This window comes from Bubalus kerabau, chromosome 5 (assembly GCF_029407905.1).
Source record: "Bubalus kerabau isolate K-KA32 ecotype Philippines breed swamp buffalo chromosome 5, PCC_UOA_SB_1v2, whole genome shotgun sequence".
In the NCBI taxonomy this organism is placed as follows: domain Eukaryota; kingdom Metazoa; phylum Chordata; class Mammalia; order Artiodactyla; family Bovidae; genus Bubalus; species Bubalus kerabau.
In genome coordinates this window covers 39,707,188-39,732,016 of record NC_073628.1, presented here as the reverse complement: position 1 = coordinate 39,732,016, position 24,829 = coordinate 39,707,188, and the positions used below count along the sequence as shown (strand labels likewise).

The window sequence follows — 24,829 nt, the reverse complement described above, 5'->3', positions numbered from 1 at the left end:
TGTAAACCCTGTGAGGTAAATGCTAAATTATCTTCATTTTGTATTTTTTAGAGAGGTCGAGTGATTTATTTATCCATGATTACACAGTTAGCAAGGGTGGTAGGTGGGATATGAATTGGTTTTATATGAGCCAGTGAACCCCATCGCCTCCCTGGGGTCTCCCCTGCTATGGAGCAGGGGAGAAGGCAGGCATAATGAGCCATTACCTTGGAGCAAGGAAAGAGGGAGATGATGGAAAGAAATGTGCGGTAAGACTAAGTTACTTGGAAGGCGGGTAGAGATACTGATCTTTGGCACTATGCCCATCAGACTGAGTGAGATTCCACAGTCAGACCTTTCAGAGCTGAGGGCTATGGAAAGAAGGGATGATCCTTGGATCAACATGTGGCATCAGCGTTCTAGCCAGACCCCAACTTCAGCACTTCAACCTCAGTATCCCATCCTCGGCACCTCAACCTCAGCACCCCAACCTCATACCCCACCTCAGCATCCCAACCTCATACCCCAACCTCAGCACCCCAACCTCATACCCCAGCCTCAGCATCCCAACCTCAGTACCCCAACCTCAGTACCCCAGCCTCAGCATCCCAATCTCAGCACCCCAACCTCAGCATCCCAACCTCATACCCCAGCCTCAGCATCCCAACCTCATACCCCAGCCTCAGCATCCCAACCTAAGCACCCCAACCTCAGCACCCCAACCTCATATCCCAGCCTCAGCATCCCAACCTCAGTACCCCAACCCCAGCATCCCAACCTCAGCACCCCCTCAGCACCCCAATCTCATACCCCAGCCTCAGCATCCCAACCTAAGCACCCCAACCTCAGCACCCCAACCTCAGTACCCCAACCTCATATCCCAGCCTCAGCATCCCAACCTCAGTACCCCAACCTCAGTACCCCAACCTCAGCATCCCAACCTCAGCACCCCCTCAGCACCCCAATCTCATACCCCAGCCTCAGCATCCCAACCTAAGCACCCCAACCTCAGCACCCCAACCTCAGTACCCCAACCTCATACCCCAACCTCAGCATCCTAAGTGTGAGTCCATGCCACTTGCATCCTTCTCCCACAGGTACCTGCAGTCCTGCCTTCGGATGCCTCAGAAAGGACAGAGAAGCTCCAGGGTGCTCTTACAGCATGCCACAGGCACACAAAACTGTGTTTAGGATGAGGCTCCTGAGTGGGGGACAGAAACTTTCCCAGTGTCGCTTCCAGCCCTGACTCCTCAGAGGGGTTCGTTACTGCAGACATCTACACCAGATACAATAGTGATGGAGAGCTGGGCCTTCTGGAAAACAGCATGTGGACTCCATGTGAGCGTCCACTGGAAAGGTCAGAAAACCAGTGCGCTGAGGTGGAGAGAAGGCGCTGGGCTGTGGGGAGAGGAGGAAGCCAGGAGTGTGCACTCACGAGGCAGTGGCAGGAAGAGCCATGAGTAGTTCTCTCTTGTTCCAGCAGAGGGAGCTGGTTGCCATCCCAAGGAGCTGGGTTAAGATCACCAGGCATTTTATTTCCAGAGATTTGGTTTTCTCATTTATATCCATATATATGTACGAGTTCATTCCTTTGACCGAAAGGTTCGCGCCTGCCGTGTGCCAGGTTCTGGGAATAGAAAGCAGCGAATAAAGAAATGGTCCCCATTGTTAAAGAACAGGCTTATTTTTCTTTCCTCAATTCCCAAGTTTAGTTATTACATTTATTCCACTTTCTGTGAACCATAACCTCATTTTTAAGTACTTATTATACTCAGCTAAAAATCCATCTTTTTATAGCATCTGAATCTACCTCAGACTCCCTGAGAAGGTTTGTGTCTTACTCATCTTTGGATCACAGCACAGTTCCCGTTTCTATCGTCACTTCAGGCCTCTGTGAGAAGTGAGAGCTGGCTCATCTCCCAAATCCAGCTTTAATGACTCTTTGCCTGTGAATCTTTCTAGCCATATTTGTAGAATCAAGACAGAAGATGACCCTCTTCAACCACAGTAATCCAAGGGTCTCATGAACACGGACACAGGAGGAGAGCAGCCGCGTCTCACTGAGGAAACAGTTATTTTCTCACTATTGTCAGTGTTCATTAACAGGAACCGAGTACCTCTTCTTAATGAGAGTTTAGTGAGTTTTTGCTGGGAGTCTGCAGGCTTTCCCAGTGCCCTGGAGAGCCCGTGGAAAGAGAATTCACTGCTGGTTTGCACATAATCACCCACCTGGTGAGAGGCAGGGCAAGACCTGAATGCTAATTTTTCTCCCGACTGCTCACCATCCTCTCTCAGCTTTCCCTACAAGTCCCTTTCTTTCTAGGATGGCTCCCAGGATCACAGGCAGCTAATCAACGGTATTAGAAGGATTCCCATAGCAATTAAGTGAAGAAAGTGGAAGTGTTAGTCACTCATTTGTGTCCAACTCTTTCCGAGCTACCCCATGGACTGTAGCTCACCAGGCTCCTCTCTGTCCTTGGAATTATCCAGGCAAGAATACTGGAGTGGGTTGCCGTTCCTTTCTCTAGGGGATCTTCCCAACTCTGGAATTGAACCCAGATCTCCTGCATTGCAGGCAGATTCTTTACTGTCTGAGCCACCAGGGAAGCCCATAGCTATTGAGGTTTAGAGTCAAATCAGTGGAGGCAAAGTTAAAGAAGGGGCCCTTCTCTTAAAGTGGTCTGCATTATGAAGGTGACCTTGGGTAGAAAATATAATTAAAACCTATATAGAATTTTCTCTTATCCATTGATTTCTCTTAGCCTGTCATAAATTAATGTGTATTAAGTAAAACTTGAAGCTCAGTCTATGACATTTTAACCTTAGGAGATTCGTTATAATAGAAATAGAAGATTTGCTGGATTTTTCTCTCATCAGGTATGCATTGTGTAGATAGGAAAGTCTTGAGAATATGCACACGTGTTTGCTTTTACAACCATCTGTCCATCCTTTTGTTCATCCAGCCATCCTGTGTCAGAGTGAATGCTTTGTACCAAGCACTGTGGTATGCTAAAGCGTCTTTCTTCCCTAGTAACTTCCTGTCATCTTTCACAAACATTTCATCTGTGAAACCTTCTTTACTCCCTATTCATCACTTAAGCAGGATGAGCCCATCCTTCCTTTGTGATTCCACCATCCTCAGGTCATTCAGTTAGCCATCACTTCAGTGTGTCCAGCATGAACCACGGACTGTTTTAGGCGGGGCCCTGGGGTATATGGTTAAATAAGAGACAGCCTTTGCCCTCAGAGAACTCAGTCTTACAAGGGGACACAGTAGATTGCAATACTTTTTTTTTTTTGGCTGTGCCACATGGCATGTGGGATCTTAGTTCCCTGACCAGGGTTCGAACCTGCACTCCCTGCACTGGAAGTGCAGAATCTTAACCTTTGGACCACTTGGGAAGTCCCTGTAGTACATTTTTGTAGCAGTGAGGCAGTAGAGGTGTGAGTGGTAGTGCAAAGAAGAGAGTGGACGATAGCACAGCCTCATGCTGGAAGTGAGAGTGGTTAGAAAGCCCCAGGCAGGGTTATTGAGAACATATCAATGGGCAGAAGACCCATACCAGGAGACACTCTCCTGCTGGCCCCTCTTTAATAGAACATCTCATATCTTACCACGGGCTTCCCAAGTGATGCTAGTGGTGAAGACGCTGCCTGCCAGTGCAGGAGATGTACGAGACATGGGTTCAGTCCCTGGGTGGGGAAGATTCCCTGGTGGAGGGCATGGCAACCCACGCCAAGGATTCTGGCCTGGAGAATTCCATGAACAGAGGAGCCTGGTGGGCTACAGTTCCTAGGGCTGCAAAGAGGCAGACATGACCGGACGACTTCGCATGCACGCCTATCTTATCATAGTTAGTCAACTGTGTATTCATCCTCCTTTACTATGAGCATTTTGATATCAGGGATTGTGTTTTATTTATCTTTGAATCTTCCCTCAGCTTAGCACAGTGCTCTGCATCTATTTATGATCTGTAAATGCTGAAAAAGAGCAAGCAAATTGCAGAGAGAACAGTGAAACCAAGTTGAGTAATAAAGGCAGTGGAATATGGATCGCCTCAGAAATTAACCATAAGGCTAGAAAGAGGAAGCTCCCTTTGGGAAAGCAGCCTGCATCTCCGCCAAGACATCTAATCGCTTTTCTGGAAAATATTTTGGTGGTTTTAATTCTCAGAGCTGTTCTCAAGATATGCCTGTCACGAGAACATACTGATGTCTAAGGATCAGCAGTATTAAATCCAATCACAAGTGTTTTTCAAGGTTCACTGTGGCATTAAGATAATAGTCTTTTGTTCTAAGACACAGCCTGGAGAGGGGAACCATGTCCCTAGGTTTGAGACAGAGAAGAGAAGTAGCTTTTGTCCTGGCAAAAGCTGTAACATCTGTATGGCTGCCCTCAGCACACACAGGCTTTCATGTACATCGTCAAAGGGCAGCTGTGACTTCAAATCAAAGGAGAGCCTGTGTGCCTCTCTTTGGTGGCAGGGACCACTGGTCAGTCTCAGTCTTCTCGGCTAAGCTGATCTGAGCAGAGGGTGACACCGACTGCCTCGTCCTCTCTGGATGCAGTTGGATGTCTAAATCAGCCTCTGGCAGCAGAGCAGCACGGTGTATGGACTGAGTCCTCTCTTGGGGGGTCAGAGTCCGGAGTCTGATTCCCAGCCTTGTGAGTTACCTGCTAATGAAAGGGAGGCGTAAACTCGCCTACCTCACTGGGATTTGTAAGGATGAGATGAGACCATGAATAACTATTTGAACATTTACTATTTTCCAGACACTGTAGGGGATAACTGAGAGGAAAATGGACCCCAAACTCCCCCCGTCATGAAACTTTCCATCTAATGAGAAAGATGGTTATGGAACACGTTATTACAAATACATAAGTGATTCAAGTGTTTCAGGTGGGACTTCCCTGCTGGTCCAGTGGTGAAGAATCTGCCTGCCGATGCAGGGGACACGGGTTTGATCCCTGGTCTGGGAAGATCCCACATGCTGTGGGGCCAGCTAAGCCCGTGTGCCCAGCTACTGAGCCTGTACTCAGGAGCTCATGGGCCACAGGGAGAGAAACCACTGCACTGAGCAGCTCATGCAGTGCAGCTAGAGAGTAGTCCCTGCTCATTGCAACTCGAGGAAGCCTGCAAGTAGCAACCAAGGCCCCGTGCAGCCCCAGAGAAAAAGTGTGTTTGGTGCTGTGATAGGAAATTATAGGCTTGGTTAGAGTTGAGATGATTTGGGGGTGGAGATGGGGAACCTGGCCTAATCTGAAGGTTCCAGAAGTCTTCCCTGAGGAAATGATGTCCGTTAATGGGGTGGATGCACCCTGTGACACATGACATCAATGCAGTGAGAAGGGAAGATTACTCTCAGTGTGATTTCTCAAGGCCTCGGCTTTGTTCCGCTCTCAGCAGTCTCTCTGGGGAACAGTTTCTCTCGCAGAAGTCTGCTCTGTGCAGGGAAATTCAGGTTGAAGTGAGAGGTGTTTCGCCTTCTTTGTTTTTAGAACCATCAGTTATGAGGTCTTCAAACTAGTAAATGACTTCAGCAGGTTTGCATGTTATTAACCTCTTTTAATAAAGAAGCCGCCAAAGCCAAAGGAGATTAAGTGACTTGCCGAAGGTCAGAGGGCTTACAGATGGTGGAGGGAAATTATTTTCCTTGTCTGCCATGGCATTGCTCCTGTTTTCATGATCAAAGATCATACCTTAATATATTCATGTGAATGGATTTTTTTCCCCCTCTCCAGTTGTTGGCTGAAATGCCAACAGTCACAGAGTGATACCTTGCCCTGGATCCCGACTTTTGTACTAGGGCATTGTGATGAAGGGCAGAGACTCTGGGACTTCCTGGTGGTCCAGGGGTTGAGACTCTATGCTTCCAGTGCAGAAGGTGTGAGTTTAGTTCCTGGTCAGGGAACTAGGATCCCACAGGCCACTTGGCATGGCCAATTCAAAAAAAAGAGCAAGGACTCGGACCACAATGCATGGTTGAATCAGCTTTAGGACATATTGGCTGTGAGACACTGGGCAAGTTAATTAATCTCTCTGTGCCTCAGTTTCCTCACATGAGAAATGATACAGGAATAGTATTTACCTACCTCATAGAGTTCTTGTGAGGAGTAAATGAGTTATTATGTGTAGAGTACTTAGAATAGAGCTTGGCACATAAATGCTTGACAGTTTGATTGTCTAGTTTTTTTTTTTTTAATAAAGAATAGAGGGAATTTTCAAAATAAAAAGGAGAGCATTTAAAATATGTTCTAAGAGTGTAAATCTTTAACAAGACCCAGGAATATACTTTCTGATTTAGAAAACCAACAAAAAGAAAAATTAAAGATATGAACAATGAAGAATCTATGGATAAAAATAGCAGTTCTTATATGGTAGAAACCAACACAGTATTGTAATTATCCTTCAATTAAAAATAAATAAATTAAAAAAATAGCACTTCTTAGGGGAAACAGGCTTATAATAAAAGTTAAGTAATTGTAAATACCCTAATTTTACGTTTTAAATGAAATTGTATGAAAATAATCTGAATGCCTTTTAAAAAAAGAATAACGGGGAAACTAAAAAAAATTTAGCAAAGAAAACGCAAAGCAAGTCCCTCTCTTTCACCAGAAGGAATTTTTAAAAAATTAGAGGTGCCTTTCTTTTACAGCAAAAAACAGCCATGAACTTATTTGGGTGAAGGTGTTTCTATTTCTACACACTGGAAGCGTACTGGAGTGGGTTGCCATTTCCTTCTTCAGTGAACCACGTTTTGTCAGAACTCCATCTTGGGCGGGCCTGCACAGCATGACTTATAGCTGAGTTACACAAGCCCCTTCACCATGACAAGGCTGTGATCCATGAAGGGGGTTCATTGGAAGGACTGATGCTGAAGCTGAAACTCCAGTACTTTGGCCACCTGATGCAAAGAGCTGACTAATTGGGAAAGACCCTGATGAGGGAGAGGTGGTGGCAGATGATGAGATAGTTAGATGGCATCAGTGACTCAATGGACATGAGTTTGAGCAAACTCCAGGAGACACTGAAGGACAGGCGTGCTGCAGTCCATGTGGTCGCAAAGAGTTGGACGTGACTGAGTGACCAACCAACAACAAGAAGGCAAGGCTTTCTTTCTTCTTTGCTTCGCCAACCTGATCCTTCTTTTATGCCTTTACAGCTTCAGATCTGGGACACAGCAGGTCAAGAGAGATTTCGGTCCATCACCCAGAGTTATTACCGAAGCGCCAATGCCTTGATCCTTACCTATGACATAACCTGTGAGGAATCCTTCCGTTGCCTTCCTGAGTGGCTGCGGGAGATAGAACAATATGCTAGCAACAAGGTCATCACTGTGCTAGTGGGTAAGTAAGGACTGATGAGGAGGGAAATTGATTTGTGAGCATCAGAGAATTTATAATCACATAAGGCTTGTGCCTTGGCACCTTGCAAGAATAGTCTTCACCAGGGGTCCCCAACCTCTGGGCCATGGACCAGTGCCTCATGTGAGATCAGCAGCAGCATTAGAGGAGAACTAAAGTGCGCAATGAATGTGATGAGCTTGAATCGTCCTGAAACCATGCCCCTACTCTGCCCATGGGAAAATTGTCTTCCACAAAACTGGTCCCTGGTGCCAAAAAGGTTGGGGACCACTGGTCTACAGCTCTGTAATTCATGCAGTCAGCGTTCAGTTCTTCTGATTGCAGTTGAAGAGAAAATGAAATAGAGTCTAACCCACGGTGATGATTTAGAAAAGTAGAGAACACTGCTGATTGATTTTCCTATCAGCATAGTCTCTAGAAGAAGGTGGATTGCCATGAAAGTTATATGGGCTGCTAAGCATTAAAAAAGGAACTTCCCTGCAGCTCATATGGTAAGGAATCTGCCTGCAATGCAGGAGACCCAGGTTTGATTTCTGGGTTGGGGAGATGCTCTGGAGAAGGGTATGGCAACCCACTCCAGTATTCTTGCCTGGAGAATCCCATGGACAAAGGAGCCTGGCAGGGTACAGTCCATGGAGTTGCAAAAAGTCAGGCATGACTGAGCAACTAACAGCACTAATACTAAGCATTAAAAAAAAAAAATCTAGGCCATGGAAACTGCTGATCTAGAAGATATATCTAAGTTGATAAGGAATTCACTATTGAAGCAATTGTGTTTTGCTTAAAAAATGGATCTTGGTTAACTTTTTTCCCCTTCTTATGTTTATACTGATCTGAGAAATTCTAATTTTCAGAAAGAATCCCTTAAGGGAAATTCTGCAGTGTATTTCATCTTATAGGAGGGTAGAACCTCTAGTATGAGGGGAAAACAGAAAACAACCCATGGTTTTTTTGTGGTAATAAATGCACCCGTTATAAATGGAATTGCAGTGAAATGGACCAGATTATTAAAAATCCTCTACTGGTGATGGAAAAATGTTAATAATATATGGTTGTTAAAAAGTTTCCTTCCTGGGAATTCCATGGTGGTCCAGTTGGGACACCACACGCTTCCACTGCAGGGGGCACAGGTTTGATCTCTCGTTTATGTCTTGTCGGGAAACTAAGACCCTGCACACCGTGTGATGTGGCCAGAAGAAGATTTTTTTCTTCCTAAGAAGTAACATTGTTGTATGTTCTAGAAAGACCCAAATTTTGGAAATCTGATAGAGATTCTCAGAAACATTAAGTTAAAAATCATGGTTAACAGTAAGTTAAACAAACACATTAGAATAAAGCATTATAGCTGGTGTGTGTGTGCGAGGAATCATATTAAGGACATTGTGTGTCACGATCTCAAATTTACAGATGAGGAAAGCAAGGCTCAGAGAAGTCAAGTTCTTTGTTCAAGGTCACACAGCATGTTAGATCGACTCCAGAGGCTGTGTTTATCCAGCTGTGATGTGCTGCCTTGTAACAAATTGCTGGACTTTTCCTTCAGGCTGCTGGGTTAAGTATTTGCCTCTCTATGAGTACCAGTGCCCCCTACTCAGATCTGAAAACCCACCTGCACATTGGAGAATCTTTGCTGGGAAGAGCTTGAAAGCCCTCTGCTCTGGACAGAAAGCCCTGAGAACTTGAGTCAAAGCATTACTACTTGGGATTCTGTTTAAGGAAGTTAAATGCACAGATGAGGGAACATAATTAGTCAGCTCGATATGAAAGAGGCACTGGCTTTTTTTAAAAAACTTTTTATTATGGGAAATTTTAAACATAAGCAAAATAGAGCAAACCGTATAATGAACACCCATCTGCACGTCTCTCAGAGTTGACAGTGAACAGCTCACAGCCGGTCTTGTTTTATCTGTTCCCCACCTCTTCTGTCTGCCCTCCCCTTCAGGTTATTTTGAAGCCAATCCAAGATGTCGTATTAATTCAGTTTGTATTATGTCAGTGTGCATCTCTATAAAAGATATGTCTTTTAATTCTCCTTTTAGCTGGAGGTTATCCTTCCATATTTGCTTCCTGGGGATTTGCTTGTTAAAGCATTTGTTTGTGCGGTGGCGTTTTCAAGTCTGCATTTTACTATTTCAGCTTGGCGGTGTCATTTGATGCATTCTTCTGTCACTTAAATCTCTGGCAGATTTGCAGGGGAATCTAGAGCCTGCTCAGATTCATGGTTTTTGTTTTTTGTTGTAGCAAATATATTGTGTAGTTGGTGTTCTGAGGTGCTGTTCTCAGGGCAGTCGAGAAAAATGCTTGATTCTTTGTTTTTATTTTTTAAGCTTAGTCACAGAAGTTTTGTAAAAAGTCTTTTTATTGTGTTAGTTAGTTTGGGCCGTTCTGGGCCTTCACTGTCGCGTGCAGGCTTTCTCTAGTTGCAGAGATCAGGGACTACTCTTCACTGTGGTGCGGGCTTCTCCTTGTGGTGGCTTCTCTTGTTTCGGAACACAGGCTCCAGGTGCGTGGGCTTCAGTAGCTGTGGTGCAAGGGCTTAGTTGCCCCGTGGCACGTTGGGATCTTCCCAGACCAGGGATTGAACCGGTGTCCCCTGCATTGCAAGGTGGACTCTTAACCACCGGATCACCAGGAAAGCACTCTTTTTCATTTATTACTTTTCAAAATAATGAGTTGGTTCCCAAGTCTTCCAAAAGTAACTATTAAAGTTTGTTTTTGTTTTAAATATTGTTATAGATTTAAATATATTTGATGTATTCTAGTCCTTTGCAGTTATTATTATTGATGCTTCTATTGTTCCAACTTTGACAGGGGGAGCCTCTTCACTCTTGAGTCCTTTTGACATGACCTGGGAATCCTTGATGATTTTCTTGCTTTCTGGGATGACATGTTCCAGGTGCATCTAATGCATTTCCTATCCCTGACCTGGAATTAGCAATTTCTTTAAGAAATTCTATTGATTTTCAATGGGAAGTTGTATTTAGAAGCTAAGCCAAGGTGATAGGAATCATCTTTACCGTAGAGTTGGGGCGGGGGGTGTGACGGCTTTTAGGCTTTCCAGTGGACAGAGCTCGTGTACGTGTGTTTGTGTGGTGGATTCTGTAGCTTCTACAGGGGAGTGTCTCATTAGGCTCTGCGGAACACTTTGACCCACAAGACTACCATCGGCCACATGGCATCACAGACATTTAGGGGGATACAGGACAGCAAACACAGCTTAACAGCAGGTCAGTGCCAAGCGTTCCCCTTCAGTGGAAGCAGCCCTCATAGAGTGAGTCCACAGAGCTGCCCAGGACCTCCCGGGACAGTTCAGGCGTGAGGCAGCAAGGCTCACTCAGGCAAGTGCAGGGTCCGCTCTGGCTGCAGCCTCAGTGCCCCCATAGGAGCCAGTCTCTCTTGTAGTAGCCCAACAGCCCTAACTTCCAGGGTCTTTCCAAATGAAGAATTGCCACACTTAGGGAAGCCCAAAGTTAAGGCTTTCCATTAGGTATTTATAATTCATACACAGAATTCCCAGGCCGGATGGAGTGTATCAATCAAGGGTCACTTTTACCATGAGCAATGTTGCCAGCCACCACAGTCGATGTATCACCTTTGTCAGATTTCCAAAACAGAAGTACAACAGTTTTTAAAGATAAAGTAACACCATGAATTATTCACACCGATACTTCCATTTGTAATTCAGGACTACAGGAATTTTCCTTTACCTCATTAAGCTTATATCCGTGTTTCCATTCTCCCATGTCCCAAATCCCTGACTCCATGTCACCAGCTTAATTACTTATTCGCTTTATCCCCTAAAACCTGTACAGCAGCCACAGAGTAATGCTGCTAACATGACCACTAACAAGATGATTTCTGCAGCACTTTAAGATTTTTTCCTTCAGTTCTGTTTGTCCTTATACGCCGCTGGGCATGCGTAGTTCCATTACTGGTTAAATTCCCTTCAACTTACCTGAAATAGTTCCTTTTTGTGTGGTCATGCCACTTTGTGATAACCAGCTTCATTTGTTTAATTTTGTTTTCAATGTTAGGAATTGCTTTTTAAATTCAATTTCATATTGTATAGTCATATAAAACATTGATAAGGTTCTGAAGTCAAATCTATGACACAAAGTATATTTAGAGAGGTCTGATTTTCACCCCTCACCCTTGTTCCTTTCACAGGTAATAATTATCTTTAAAATTAAAATTTTGTTTCAGTCTCTCATTAATAAAATAAGACACTGTATGTATGTATTTTTTCATCCCCTTTCCTTAGATCCAGAGCTGGGTCTTATATATACTTTTTTCCTGCTTTATTTGCTTAATGACCAGTCCTAATGTCTCATTCCATGATAGCCTGTAGAGATAGTCCTCATTGCTTTTTTAAAGTAATATTGTTTACTTTTATTCATTTATTCATATTTGGCTGCACTGTGTCTTCGTTGCTGAGCGCAAGCTTTCTCTAGTTGTGGTGTACAGGCTTCTCTTGTTGTGGAGCACGGTCTCTAGGGTGTGTGGGTTCTGTTAAGTGTGATGTGAGGGCTCAGTAATTGTGGTACATGAGCTTAGATGCCCCACAGCTGTAGGATCTTCCAGACCAGGGACCAAACTCATGTCCCCTGTGTTGGCAGGCAGATTCTTAACCACCAGACCACCAGGGAAGTCCTTCCTTATTGCTTTTTCCTGTGGCACATAACTCCAGATAGCTATGGTTATAACACTTTATTCAGCCAGTACCCAGCTGGTGGGCTTTTGGGTTAGTTCCAGTTCTTTGCCATTACAAATGGAACTGATATTTTAAAATAAACAACCCAGGAATCATAGTCCCATTTGTTTTGCTTTACTTTCCATCTGTCTGGTTTGACTTCAGATACGGAGCTGAATTGGATGTTTCTGAATCTGCAAAAAAGTCAAATGACGACCCTCTCTCTCTAATTTTACTGCTGTTTTAGGCAACAAGATTGATCTGGCTGAAAGGAGAGAGGTCTCCCAGCAGAGAGCCGAAGAATTCTCAGAAGCTCAGGACATGTATTATCTGGAGACCTCAGCCAAGGAATCCGATAACGTGGAGAAACTCTTCCTTGACTTGGCTTGCCGCCTCATCAGTGAAGCCAGGCAGAACACCCTGGTGAACAATGTATCCTCACCCTTACCTGGAGAAGGGAAAAGTATCAGCTATTTGACTTGTTGTAATTTCAACTAAAGGCTGAGGCAAGGCGAGGCGAGAGGAATCCGCAGCTGCCCTGATGGGCCACCAGTTGCTGGGGAGACCTGGCGATGACTGTGGCTCCCGCTCTGGGACCTTCTGACTCCTGCGGGCTCCCGAGCTTACAAAGCACGGCGGGCCAGGGCCTCGTCCGCAGGCCAGCATTCGCGGAACATATAATGGTTTCACCCTTTTGCAGTCTGGAGTCGGGTCAAGGAGAAGATTGCACTAGGCGCTCCATGATCTGCAGAGCATGTTGCTTTTGTTTTTTTAAACAAGCAAGTAAAACGCATTCCTGAACATGGTCCAGGGGGAAACGTACTGTAGGGACCCCTCCTGCACGTCAGTGGCTGCATGTGGGGGCTGCTCTTTAGGGCTTCTGGGGGCCCTGGTTTTCTTGTCTACCAGATAAACCAAAACCAGGAAGGCCAAGTCCTGTCTCTGTGGTGCGTGTGGATGACTCCATGGAGATTTTGACAAGTGTTATTTCTCTTTTTTCCACGGGCACTTTCAAGAACTTTGGGATGTAATAGTGAGATGAAACCTTTACCCATGACAACAGTAACAATCATTGTTTTAATACTGTACACAACAAGCTCCATGACTCCTTCTGGTGCTAATGATTCTGCTCTTTCACAGACCAAACATTTTAGTACATCGATGTCCTTACATACCTTACATAGAAATAAAACAAAAATTAAGGGAAGTCCATGAATCAGCTCTCTTTCTCGAAGTTTCATTACGACCTGTCCTAGGATAGATTTATTGGAAAAGAGAATACTTTTCCTTTCCTCTTCCCCTCTAAGTCTCTACCATTTTCTTCTTCCATTCTCCCATCTTTCCTGCCCCTCAAGTAAATGAAAAAGTTTGAAAAAGGAAAAAAAAAAAAGAGAGAGAATGGTTGACACCCCCATATAAGAGATTAGCTCTAAGACATTATGAGTAGTATGAAAAACCAGACCTGATCTGACCAAAATACTGTGGATTAATGGACTGCAGTGCGGAGTTCCAAGCAGAGCACAGTCCTTGATAGCAAGTCTTGTCTTTTGCTTCCTGGTACTATCCATCTTGGACAGACCAACACTTAGGATTTTGTAGATGTTTTTAGTATGGTAAGTGAGAGTTGCAGTGGATGAAAAGTCTCACGAACCATTTTTGTATCTGCAGTGATAACTTAGAAAAAAATCTGCTTGTGGAAGCAGATGGAGTAGTCATTTGTCATCTCCTTGTAGTAATGTTACTCTCAGACTCATGACCAGTCATTCTTTCCGATATCTTTTTCTTTTCCTCGCTTTCTTTCCCGATTTTCCCCTTTTTACCTTATCCCTCTCCTCCCCACCCTCCCTTGTATGCATATGTTCCTGCAAATCTCCAATTCAGATGGAGGTGTGTATGCCTTTACTTAGCCAATTTAAAAAACAGAACTCAAATGGGAGCCGTGATGCTGAATGTGTGTTCCTGTTTCTTCAGTGCCATGCTTCCAATTTGTTCACGGATATAAATGCAAATTGGGAAAATGATTAAAGCTGTTTGCTGCTGATGCTGTCAGATGTTTCAGTAGCTTGCTGCTTAGCATAACTGAGGGATGAGTCATGGGATTAGGATATGATAGGTAATTCCACTGTTGTTGTAGATGGTGGCAGTCTTGGTCCTGATATACTGATGTGTGAAAGCTATTGAATTTTAAAGCAACGAGTCATGTACAGACACAATATTGGTGAAGCCTTTCTAGCATTTCTAGGGCAGGTTTCAGAGTGACCTGTCACTTGCACATGGGAACTGTACATATTGTTTAAGGGACTGATGCTATGGTTGGCTTCACCATGGTTGTCCTGATACTGTGGGTAAGAGAAAGGGATCCTAGAAGTTGGAGTTGCTTTTATTTCAGAATCTGTCTCTATAGGAAAGAAAATCATTTTCATAAACACCAACCAAAATAACTTATCATGGTTGCCTTTCCCTCCCCATCTTCCTCATCAAGCCAGCAAATAAAAGGTATTCAGAAAAGTTGATCAAGGTGAGCGGAAGAGCTCTTTTTACATGGTGAGGAAATGCCCTTAAGTTTAGGTCTCATTTAGAGCAAAATCCAAAGTCCCCAATACATCATGACCCAACTTTGTTTCATAGCAGCAAGTATGTTGAAAATAAAGTTGCTTTATGAAATAGAGGCTAGAATACTGTTAGATTGGACACAATAGTTGTAAAATAGCAGGCTGTAGGGCCACTCTTGCATTCTGAGATTATTTCCTAGGGAACAGTCTCCTTTATCTACTCTTGGCTTAACTTTAAGGGGATTAGAAGGCTCTGCTCTTGGCCCCTTTCCTCCTTTATTCCTTGCAGCCTTTCTGTACTTAACAGTCACCCATCTACACCACATCAGCAGGGACATATGAGAATGTAGGGCTTTGTTTCTTTTTTTTCTCTCTTAGCTGTATGAATTCTAGATTAGGCCTTATGGACACTTGTTCCCTAATGTATCTAAGTTTGAGAACAAGCCCTGACAATATTGTAGGTGCTCAGTAAATATTAGTTGAATAAACAACTTAGTGCCAAGAGGAGCTTTTCTGGTTAAACAGAAATTTCTCAAATAGAACTTGAGAAAGGACACCATTTAAATATGGTCATCTTAACCCAGGCCAGGACCCAAACGTGTTGATTTGTCTATTAGTTGCTATTGCCTTGGTCATATTTGCTAAGATGAGCCTTCTTAAATGAAAACAAATTCTCATTTAATGATGGATGAAAAAGAGGGTTGTGTTCTCATAGTTGAGTTTGGCCTAATCTGATTCGTGAGACCACCAGAGTCCATGTCTGCCTCCGTTTTGGTGTGATTTTTTTTTTTAATTTAAATAAAGTTACTAAATATATGGCAAACTTTTTTCTGTTTACAATGCATCATAATCATGTCATAGAGCCAGATCTGGAGAATCTGTGAAATCATATAGTTTACTCATGTTAATGATATTATGGCTTTGTATAGGCTGTATCCTCAAAGGATTTTATGCTTTGTCCTTTACCTATGCAAGGCTTTTTAGTCCTCCATGTGTTTTGTTAGAGCTATTGAATTATAGTCACATTTAAGTTTGATTATATATAGCCAGTTATCCTTCTGTGGATTACTTCGAGTAGGCCATTAGCTTTCCCTGGCCTTTTCTTCTTCTTCTTCTTCTTTTTTTTTTGTTTCATATTAGCACCTCTGAGTAAAGAGGCAAGAAAATAACTAAAAGTGAAAATGAAATGGATTGACAGTGTGTTAGTTTCTGAGTTACAGTTTGGTAAGAGAGGCAAAAGCCATTGGCCAAAATAAGATACTTGGATTAGGGCTATTTAAGCAATTTAGACTTGTTGGAGAGAAGAGGCAGTATTTAACCAAGGACTGGATTCTTCTTTCCTCTTCTGTTGATGAATATATGTCTTTGGAGGACACTGGTGACTTCCAGTGTTAGATAATGATTTGCCTCATTTACCATAATTCTTCCAGATCCATTATCAAGGTTCAGTCAACGAATCTTTCTGAGTAAATACCAGTTGCAAATGATTTTGAATTGGTACTCTGACTAAAATGAAAACTTCTTCTTCCTTTTTAAATAATCTACATGAATGGGATCATATTATAGTCAGAAAAAAAGCTAGTTTTTTCCATGTATCAAACCAACAGCTTTAAAGATAGACATTTTCTGTTTCTCAATCCTGCAAAACCCTGTGTATTTCATAATCATAAGTACTTTAAGGATCACTGCCCTGTTAGCTTCTGAAAGAGCTCTTCTAGAGTTTACCCTTTGTTTTTTTCTAGAAGTTTTTAGTTTTGTTTTTTTTTTTTCAACTTCAACTGGTTACTTATTCTCTTCAACCATGGCCCTGATAGATGTGTTTTAGTGCAACTAATACTCTTGAGACTTAACTAGAAAATGAAAAACAGGGAAAAAACATGTTACCCTTCTGACAAAATGTACTCTACATAAGCAGTATGGTTAAACACTAATTTGGGGCTAAGAAAGGGATGTGCTTTGTGGTTTTTTTTTTTTTTTTTTAATCTTCTTCTTCCTGGGTTTCATATCTGTGACCTGAGCCTATTTGCGTTTGGAGGGAAAAATGATTTTCCTTAGATTCTTCAGACTGGGGAGAGAGCATACTGAACTGAGAAATTATCATCACTTCCAATAGCTCATTAATTATAGTAATGTTAGAGCAGGGGAGACAACACTTCATCTCCTTTCCTAAGCCCATGGGAACTTTGCAGTCATTTTGGGGAGCCATTGTTTAAAAACAAATTGGGATCAGCTATAGCCCAATACAAAATGTTTTTGGTGATTAAAAAAAGAAACCAAATTGAGGCAAAGCAAAGGTGGTGAAGGAGTTTTAGATTTAAAATGTTTGAACAATATTTGAAGGATTTGGGGACGTTTAGCTTGGGAAAGAGGAATACAGTGGGTATATTAGAATAAGACTCTGGTTTGAAGGGGTGGAATAAGACCCACTGAATAGAGGTCACAGGGCCATGGATTTGAACTTCACATTAGAAAGAACAAGTTGGTTCCCCATGGAAGGGGCGGCCTCTGTCAAGCAAAGGCTCAATGAGAACTTGGCAAAGATGGTGTGGAGAGGATCCCAGCACTTCTTGGGGTGGACAAGATGACCTATTAAAATTCTGTTTCTAGCACTTTGCTCCTCATAACATGTTCAATTAAATATCTGTTGACCCACAGCCAATAATTTTTTAAAGGTTTTTCTCTTCTGCCCAAAGTGCATGCCCCTCACCAGGAAGGAGGTTGCTTACATGTCATTAGGTCAAGACTGGCTATTATACCCTTAGGCTGGAATTGCTTTTTTTGGTCCATTCATTGATGTCTTGTTGAAATCACAAACTGGGTCTTGAGTTAAAGATTAAAAACGTATTGTTTTAGTAGAAGTTGCATGAACCGTTCCCTTCTCTAGGGGATTTTCCCAACCCAGGGATCAAACCCAGATCTCCCAAATTGCGGACGGACTCTTTACCATCTGAACCCCCAGGGAAGCCCACGTGAAATCATGGAAATTATGTATCTGTCTCTTGCCAAACATAGGCCATGCTCAGTTTTAGTGAATAGTTGCTATCTCTTCAGGATAAACCTTTTTAGCAGAGCAGAATCTTCAGTAAAACATCCCATAAATACACAAACATGAAGTTTTACAGCTCCCATCACAGATGGGCTGGTGGTCACTGGCATAGAACAGTCCCCAAGATCGATCTTGGAAAAATCTCAAATGAAGTTTGGTTAGTTTGTTTGATCCTTTGAAAAAACATGATCTGAAAATGGTTTTAAAAGAATGGAGACCAAGTTGCTTCATGTAGAAAGTAACAACATATAGATCTTTGATTTGAAAATCAGAGGTAATTATAAGCAACATTTACTAATTAAGCCCACTCTAATGATTCCACCTGCAAAATAACTTGCATCCTTGCAAGGCTGGTAGATGGCTCTTTATTGGTCTTCTTAAACAAAAGTCATTGGTCTTGCATCACTATGGTGAGAAACATTGAGTCTGGGTGAGACTTTCTTTGATTCCTTTGGATGAGAAATCAGAGCACAAAAGCTAGCCTCCTCTTTAATTGACTGCATGATGTGCATGAGTAAAAATTTTACTTTTCCACTGATTTAAAGCAAAATTTTTAGAGGTGTTGTGTTCTAGTTCCTGATGGAATCCTTGGTGGGTTGTGACTTTGACACATCAGGGAGTGATGTAGGGAGGTGATTAGAAGATGGAACACTAGGGTAGAGGTGAGGAGTCCTAGAATTCCCTTGAATTAGCTGTAACATTATGCAAAGCACAATCTCTTGAGCATCCATTTCCTCATCTACCAGATAGACTAATAGTACTATACCTGTCAGGATTATTGTGAAGATTAGATAAATTGAAAGTACTGAACTTGGTAAACAGTAAGCACCCAAATATTTGTTCTTTTCTCCTTGATGAAGAGCAGACTTTGGATGGTTTGATACAAGTATAGATCCTTTGAACAAAACAAGGAGCCCTCCTGACTTCAGAAAAACAAAAACGAAAACTCTGTTTCTGAAAGAGCCTTAAAAGAAAGTCATGTATTTAATCCACTTTTCTGCCTTAGTGCATAACTGTTACCCAAGAGACTCCACTTCTTTACCTACTTCAAGAAAGGTATTCTTTCTCTTCCAATGGGCAATTCCAGGGTTGTAAACGCATTATCAGGAAACTTAACCTTCTTACTGAAATACCTCACAGTGCAATTTGAACCTCTTTCTTCTTGATCCCATCCTCCATGAGAAGAAAAATTGGTTGATCCTGTCTTCTTTTTAAAGGGCCATGTTTGCCATTTATTATTACCCTTTTGCCTCATTTTAAAAAAGCTGATAGAAAAAGTTCATTAAGGTGATAATTATTATCCCCTTGGGGAATGTCAGGATTCTTATTGATAGTGATCAGATTTAGATCACAAACACTGTTGTAACTCTTCAGTTAGTCAGTATTTTCTTCTTTAGTTAACATATTATTGATAACCAAGTGTGCTTCTGAAGACTTATTCTGGTTGTGTGGCTCTCGTTTTCTCCTCTTGGTAAAAGTGGAGTCACGAATCCCAGCTTTGTCAACTACTTTTAGAATGTAATTTCATATATGACATAATTTGATGGACATAATTACCAACACCTAATATTAGCAGGGTTTCTTGCCTTTTCTACATTCTGAAATAAAAATCAGAATACCAAATGCCTAATAAAGCAAAAATTCTTTGCACAGAATAGCAAAAGGTAAGAATCTGGTCTGCTAGAATAATTTGTCACTAGTTGGTTGAATGGTGCAGAGCTTTTGTTTAAAGTTACACAGTTATGCCTGGATTAAATAACAATAGCAAAACTTGAGAAGCCCTCTGAAAAACAGCTGCTAAACATACTGCTTTCTGGAAAGTAATCATTAAGAATAAATATTCTCTTGTTCTATACAATTGCCGAATGTTAGTGGAAATTTCTTGTAGGCTACTTGAATGTCAACTGATTTATTTTAAAAAAAATTGTGTGTGAATCCTTTTATTCCTTTAAGGCATTTTGGGGCTTTCATGTTCCTGTTGTAGAAAATTTCAAATGACTGGAATGCTGGCTTCTAATTTCTGCTCACTGAAGTGGCCTCTAGACATACCAGATGGTTGGGGCCTCTTTGATGATCTGAAGGGAGCTACTTAAATACACTTACATAAAGTGTGTGAATAAAATTGCTGTTTTCAGCAAAAAAAAAAAAAAAAACAAACAAAAAAAAAACCAACCACTTTTGATCAAACTTTCAGATAATAAAGGGTTAAGAAGAGATTTTTTTTCATAACCTAAAAGGAAAAAGTATGCCCCATATATATTGTTGCATACATTTTAATGCATGACTTTTAGTATAGGGATGAAATAAAATACAAAATATATAATTCTGGAGGTCTTCTCAGCAGCTAGTTAAAATATTTAGATAAGCTGTTTTATGAAGACTTAGAAAATCCCTAGTTTCCCTTTACATATCTCTTTCCATCGAAGTGGATCTTTAACAAACATAGGTGTAACCAACAAACATAAACAAACTTGTTCATCATGGAATCTTATGAACTCAGCTCTTTATTGGTTTTAAGCATAGGCTCTCAATAATATCTAAATACATCAATATATAAAATCTAACTATTAGCTTCAACACAAGCAAAATACTTGATTTTAAATGTTAATATGCAGATATTAACGGTATGCTGTATCATGTCTTCTGTGTTCATGTATTCCTTTTTAATAAAATGCCTGTTAGAAATATAAGCCGATGATGATGTGAGTGCAATTATCTGAAAACATTTTGTAGAAAGGTGATTGTCTGAACACTTTAATCCACATTAAAAAGTGGTAGAGGGAGCAGGAATCTGACAAGATATTTTAAAATGAAGTTGCATTTCTCTTTTCAAAATGCAGACATAATTCGAACATCATGTAATTTACCCCTGTAAAGTGTACAATTCAATGTTTTTTGGTGTTTTCACAAAGTTGTGCAACCATCACCATTCTTTGACTCCAGAACATTTTCATCATCTCCCAAAAAAATTCTGTACCCATTAGCAATCACTCTTCCTGATTCCCATCAACCTCTCACAACCACTAATCTATTTTGTTGCTACAGATTTGCCTATCCTGGGCATTCCATATAAATAGAATCATACAATATGTCCTCTTTTGTGTCTGGCTTCTTTCACTTAGCATAATGTTTTTAAGTTTCATGTTGTACCAAGTGTCATGTTGTAGCATGAATTAATACATTTTTTATGGCTAAATAATATTCCATTGTATGTATACACATACCACATTTTACTTGTCCAGCAGTTGATGGACATTTGGGTTGTTTTCACTTTTTGGCTATTATAAATAATGCTGCTATATATATGTGTGTGTGTATATATATATATATATATTTGTGTACAAGTTTTCTGTGTGGGGATATGTTTTCATGTCTCTTAAAATTTAAGCAAGTAGTCTAGCAAATCAAGTCACTTGTGTTCATTTAAGCAGAGCTTCTTAAAATCCTTAGAGAATGCAACTTATAATCTTAGATCAGTTGGTCAATTAGGAGACTCTTGAACAATGGCTGACACACTACTGTGTCTGTAAGAATTTTTCTGTGAGGCCATCATTTAGATATGATAGCCAATGTCATGAAGACTGCTTCAGTCTTGTGCAGATTGGGTTTTCATCACATGGAGAATTTCGTGGGAAAGGACGGCTACAAATCATACTGGAGAGCAGCACTCAATCTTCAAGGATGCAATGAAAGAGCACTTTTAATATACAATTCCTTTATGAATATCGACTGTCTTTCAAAGTGTGGATTTTCCATCTTGAAAAAACATTGTCAAATTGCCAAGCCACTTGACTGTCCATTGTAGCTTTGGTTTTTATTATTAAGAAATAATTCATACTGAGAGTAAAAAGAATGTATTTTGTGTGCAAAGGATGAATGTATTAATAACTTTTTATTTGTAACAGAATTTTTTAAAAAAGATGAATGGAAATTGCTTTCCCATGTACTTGTAAATAAATAAACATTTCTTGTTGCCCACATTTGGACGATCATATGCCATCAAACAATGGAAAAGCAAACCAGTTTTAAGTACACTAATGTCTTCCAGCATGACACAGAATGTGCTATGGATCCGGGATCTGAAGACTTGAGTTTGAATGTCAATTTTCTAATGAGTTCACTTTAGACAAATTTTTTGCACTATGGATTTCTTCCCTGTAAAATAAGAGGCTGTAGTGAATAATCTTTAAGGCCTTCTCCAAATATAATATTAAATAAGTTTCCTATGCTGTATTAAGGATGGGAAAATTATAAGCTAATTATAGCTAATGATAGAGAAGGCAATGACAACCCACTCCAGTACTCTTGCCTGGAAAATCCCATGGACGGAGGAGCATGGTGGGCTGCAGTCCATGGGGTCGCGAAGAGTCAGACACAACTGAACGACTTCACTTTCACTTTTCACTTTCATGCATTGCAGAAGGAAATGGCAACCCACTCCAGTGTTCTTGTCTGGAGAATCCCAGGGATGGGGGAGCCTGGCGGGCTGTGGTCTATGGGGTTGCACAGAGTCAGACATGACTGAAGCAACTCAGCAGCAGCAGCAACATTGCTAATAATGAGAAAGATGCTTTCAGTTGAGTTCATTTCAGTTGCTCAGTCGTGTCCAACTCTTTGCGACCCCATGGACTGCAGCACGCCAGGCTTCCCTGTCCATCACCAACTCCCACAACTTACTCAAACTCATGTCCATCGAGTCAGTGATGTCATCCAACCATCTCATCCTCTGTCGTCCCCTTCTCCCACCTTCAATCTTTCCCAGCATTAGAACTGCCAGTGAGTTAGTTCTTGGCATCAGGTGGCCAAAGTATTGGTTTCAGCTTCAGCATTAGTCCTTCCAATGAGTATTCAGGATTGATTTCCTTTAGCATGTACTGGTTGGATCTCCTTGCTGTCCAAGGGACTCTTCAACAGTTTTTTCCAACACCACAGTTCAAAAGCATCAATTCTTTGGTGCTCAGCTTTTTTTCATAGTCCAGCTCACATCCATACATGACTACTAGAAAAACCATAGCTTTGACTAGATGGATCTTTGTTGGCAAAGTAATGTCTCTGCTTTTTAATATGCTGTCTAGGTTGATCATAGCTTTTCTTCCAAGGTGCAAGCATCTTTTAATTTCATGGCTGCAATCACCATCTGCACTGATTTTGGAGCCCAGGAAAATAAAGTCTCTCACTGTTTCCATTGTTTCCCTATCTGTTTGCCATAAAGTGATGTGACTGGATGCCATGATCTTAGTTTTCTGAATGTTGAATTTTAAGCCAACTTTTTCAATCTCCTCTTTCTCTTTCATTAAGAGGATCTTCAGTTCTTCGCTTTCTGCCATAAGGGTGGTGTCATATCTGAGGTCGTATCTGAGGTTATTGGTATTTCTCCCAGCAATCTTGATTCCAGCTTGTGCCTCTTCCAGTCCAGTGTTTCTCATGATGTACTCTGCACATAAGTTAAATAAGAAGGGTGACAAAATACAGCCTTGATGTATTCCTTTCCCAGTTTGGAACCAGTCTGTTGTTCCATGTCCAGTTCTAACTGTTGCTTCTTGACCTGCATACAGATTTCTCAGGAGGCAGGTCAGGTGGTCTGGGATTCCCATCTCTTTCAGAATTTTCCACAGTTTGTTGTGATCCACACAGTCAAAGGCTTTGGCATAGTCAATAAAGCAGAAGTAGATGTTTTTCTGGAACTCTCTTGCTTTTTCCATGATCCAGCGGATGTTGGCAATTTGATCTCTGGTTCCTCTGCCTTTTCTAAATCCAGTTTGAACATCTGAAAGTTCATGGTTCACATACTGTTGAAGCCTGGATTGGAGAATTTTGAGCATTACTTTACTAGCGTGTGAGATGAGTGCAATTGTGTGGTAGTTTGAGCATTCTTTGGCATTGCCTTTCTTTTGGATTGGAATGAAAACTGACCTTTTCCAGTCCTGTGGCCATTGCTGAGTTTTCCAAATTTGCTGGCATATTGAGCACAGCACTTTCACAGCATCATCTTTTAGGATTTGAAATAGCTCAACTGGAATTCCATCACCTCCACTAGCTTTGTTCATAGTGTTGCTTCCTAAGGCCCACTTAACTTCACATTCCAGGATGTCTGGCTCTAGATGAGTGATCACATCATCGTGATTATCTGGGTCATGAAGATCTTTTTTGTATAGTTCTTCTGTGTATTCTTGCCACTTCTTAATATCTTCTTCTGTTAGGTCCATACCATTTCTGTCCTTTATTGTGCCCATCTTTGCATGAAATGTTCCCTTGGTATCTCTAGTTTTCTTAAAGAGATCTCTAGTCTTTCCCATTCTATTCTATTCCTCTATTTCTTTGCATTGATCACTGAGGAAGGCTTTCTTATTTCTCCTTGCTATTCTTTGGAACTCAGTATTCAAATGGGTATATCCTTCCTTTTCTCCTTTGCCTTTCACTTCTCTTCTTTTCACAGCTATTTGTAAGGCCTCCTCAGACCACCATTTTCCCTTTTTGCATTTCTTTTTCTTGGGGATGGTCTTGATCCCTGCATCCTGTACAATGTCATGAACCTCCATCCATAGTTCTTCAGGCACTCTGTCTATCAGATCTAATACCTCGAATCTATTTGTCACTTCCACTGTATAATCGTAAGGGATTTCATTTAGGTCATATCTGAATGGTCTAGTGGTTTTCCCTACTTTCTTCAATTTAAGTCTGAATTTGGCAATAAGGAGTTCATGGTCTGAGCCACAGTCAGCTTCCAGTCTTGTTTTTGCTGACTGTATAGAGCTTCTCCATCTTTGGCTGCAAAGGATATAATCAATCTGATTTCGGTGTTGACCATCTGGTGATGTCCATGTGTAGAGTCTTCTCTTGTGTTGTTGGAAGAGGGTGATTGTTATGACCAGTGCGTTCTCTTGGCAAAACTCTATTAGCCTTTGCCCTGCTTCATTCCGTAGTCCAAGGCCAAATTTGCCTGTTACTCCAGGTGCTCTTGACTTCCTACTTTTGCATTCCAGTCCCCTATAATGAAAAGGACATCTTTTTTGGGTGTTAGTTCTAAAAGGTCTTGTAGGTCTTCATAGAACCCGTTCAACTTCAGCTTCTTCAGCATTACTGGTTGGGGCAGAGACTTGGATTACCGTGATGTTGAATGGTTTGCCTTGGAAACGAACAGACATCATTCTGTCGTTTTTGAGATCACATCCAAGTACTGGATTTCAGACTCTTTTGTT

At 41.5% G+C, this 24,829-nt stretch overlaps 1 protein-coding gene across 3 annotated transcripts in view; it reads left to right on the top strand.

Annotated features, from left to right (window-relative positions):
• The window catches only part of RAB30 (RAB30, member RAS oncogene family), a 101,702-nt gene extending 80,094 nt beyond the window's left edge, over positions 1-21,608 (top strand). For all 3 annotated transcript variants that reach the window (XM_055581463.1, XM_055581462.1, XM_055581464.1), the window contains 2 exons: positions 7,144-7,327; positions 12,280-21,608. In XM_055581463.1, coding sequence (XP_055437438.1) covers positions 7,144-7,327; positions 12,280-12,530 — 435 coding nt within the window. In that variant the 3' untranslated portion in view covers positions 12,531-21,608. The remainder of the gene's footprint in view (positions 1-7,143; positions 7,328-12,279) is intronic.
• The last annotated feature ends 3,221 nt before the right edge of the window (positions 21,609-24,829 follow it).